Genomic DNA, 1,210 nt, shown 5'->3' with positions numbered 1-1,210 from the left:
CTACTATACATCTGAAATGACAGATAAATTTTCGGTAGTAGCCTGCTAAATCGAGGAACCCACGAACCCCTTTTGCTGATGTTGGTGTTGGCCACTCGATAACAGCTTGTATTTTTGTTGGATCAACCGATACCCCTTGCTCCGAAATTATGTGACCCAAGTAGTCAACCTGTGAAACGCCGAATCGACATTTCGACTCTTTTGCAAATAAACTGTTAGTTGATAGGATTTGTAGAACAATTTGCAAATGTGTGAGATGGTCTTGCCATGATTTTGAATACACTAGAATGTCATAAAAAAAAATCAAAATAAATTTTTGAAGATAGGGACGGAAGAGATCGTTCATGAGACTTTGGAAAGTTGCTGGTGCCTTAGTGAGGCCAAATGGCATCACAATAAACTCGTAATGCCCTTCGTGCGTCCGGAATGCGGTTTTAGGAATGTCATCTTCTTGCACGCGGATTTGATGGTATCCAGGCCGTAAATCCAATTTGGAGTAAAATTTGGCGTCGTGGAGTTCATTTAATAGTTCATCGATAATAGGAATTGGATACTTATCTTTAACTGTGATGTCATTTAGAGCTCGGTAATCCACACAAAATCACCAAGCTCCATCTGCCTTCTTTACTAACAGAACTGGAGACGAGAACGCGCTGTGGCTTGGCCGTATCAAACTAGATTGCAAAAGCACTTTTACCATTTTCTCTATCTTAGTTTTTTGGTAATAAAGGTATCTGTATGGCCTCACACTTACTGGTTCCACGGTTGGCTGCAATGGAATGCGATGGTCATGTGACCGTCTCGGAGGCAAGCAGGTAGTTGATTCAAATACTTGAAAGAATTTAGCTAGGAATTGGCCCATCTCAGGTGGGTAGGAATTTGGTTGGCTGTTGCTGTTGGTAGGAATTATTTGAAAAAATAACCTAGTGCCTTGTATTCCTTTGAATTCTTTGTCGGTTAAGGCTTCGATGCCAGTTCGTCCCAATCCCTGGAAGGTGTGGGAAGTTCCTGCCACGTTGAAGTTCATGGTTAGCTGCTTGTAGTCAATCTCGATGGGTCCGAGAGTTGCAAGCCATTGCACTCCCAATACAAACTGGCATGCTGCGACAGGAAGAATGTAGTAGTCGGCGGTGACGGAAAGTCCTTGAATGGTGAGGGTGAGCGCCCGACATTGTCCAGCACATTCTATCTTCTCCCGATTAGCAACCAT

The 1,210-nt window shown here is 43.1% G+C and overlaps 1 protein-coding gene across 1 annotated transcript; it reads right to left on the bottom strand.

The window, feature by feature from the left end:
* Nucleotides 1-601: 601 nt before the first annotated feature.
* LOC147393454 (uncharacterized) lies at nt 602-1,210 on the bottom strand. The gene has a single exon (XM_086455124.1). It carries the CDS (start codon nt 1,208-1,210, stop codon nt 602-604), a length of 609 nt encoding a protein of 202 aa, XP_086311250.1.

The sequence above is a fragment of the Akebia trifoliata genome, chromosome 10 (assembly GCF_017979445.1).
Source record: "Akebia trifoliata isolate Shusen 1 chromosome 10, ASM1797944v1, whole genome shotgun sequence".
Lineage (NCBI taxonomy): Eukaryota > Viridiplantae > Streptophyta > Magnoliopsida > Ranunculales > Lardizabalaceae > Akebia > Akebia trifoliata.
Note: the sequence above shows the minus strand (reverse complement) of the source record. Positions and strands in the feature narration are given on the sequence as shown.

What these genes read in the sequence shown, in the direction of transcription:
- LOC147393454 (XM_086455124.1), bottom strand. Translation starts at nt 1,210, where the DNA reads ATGGTTGCTAATCGGGAGAAGATAGAATGTGCTGGACAATGTCGGGCG.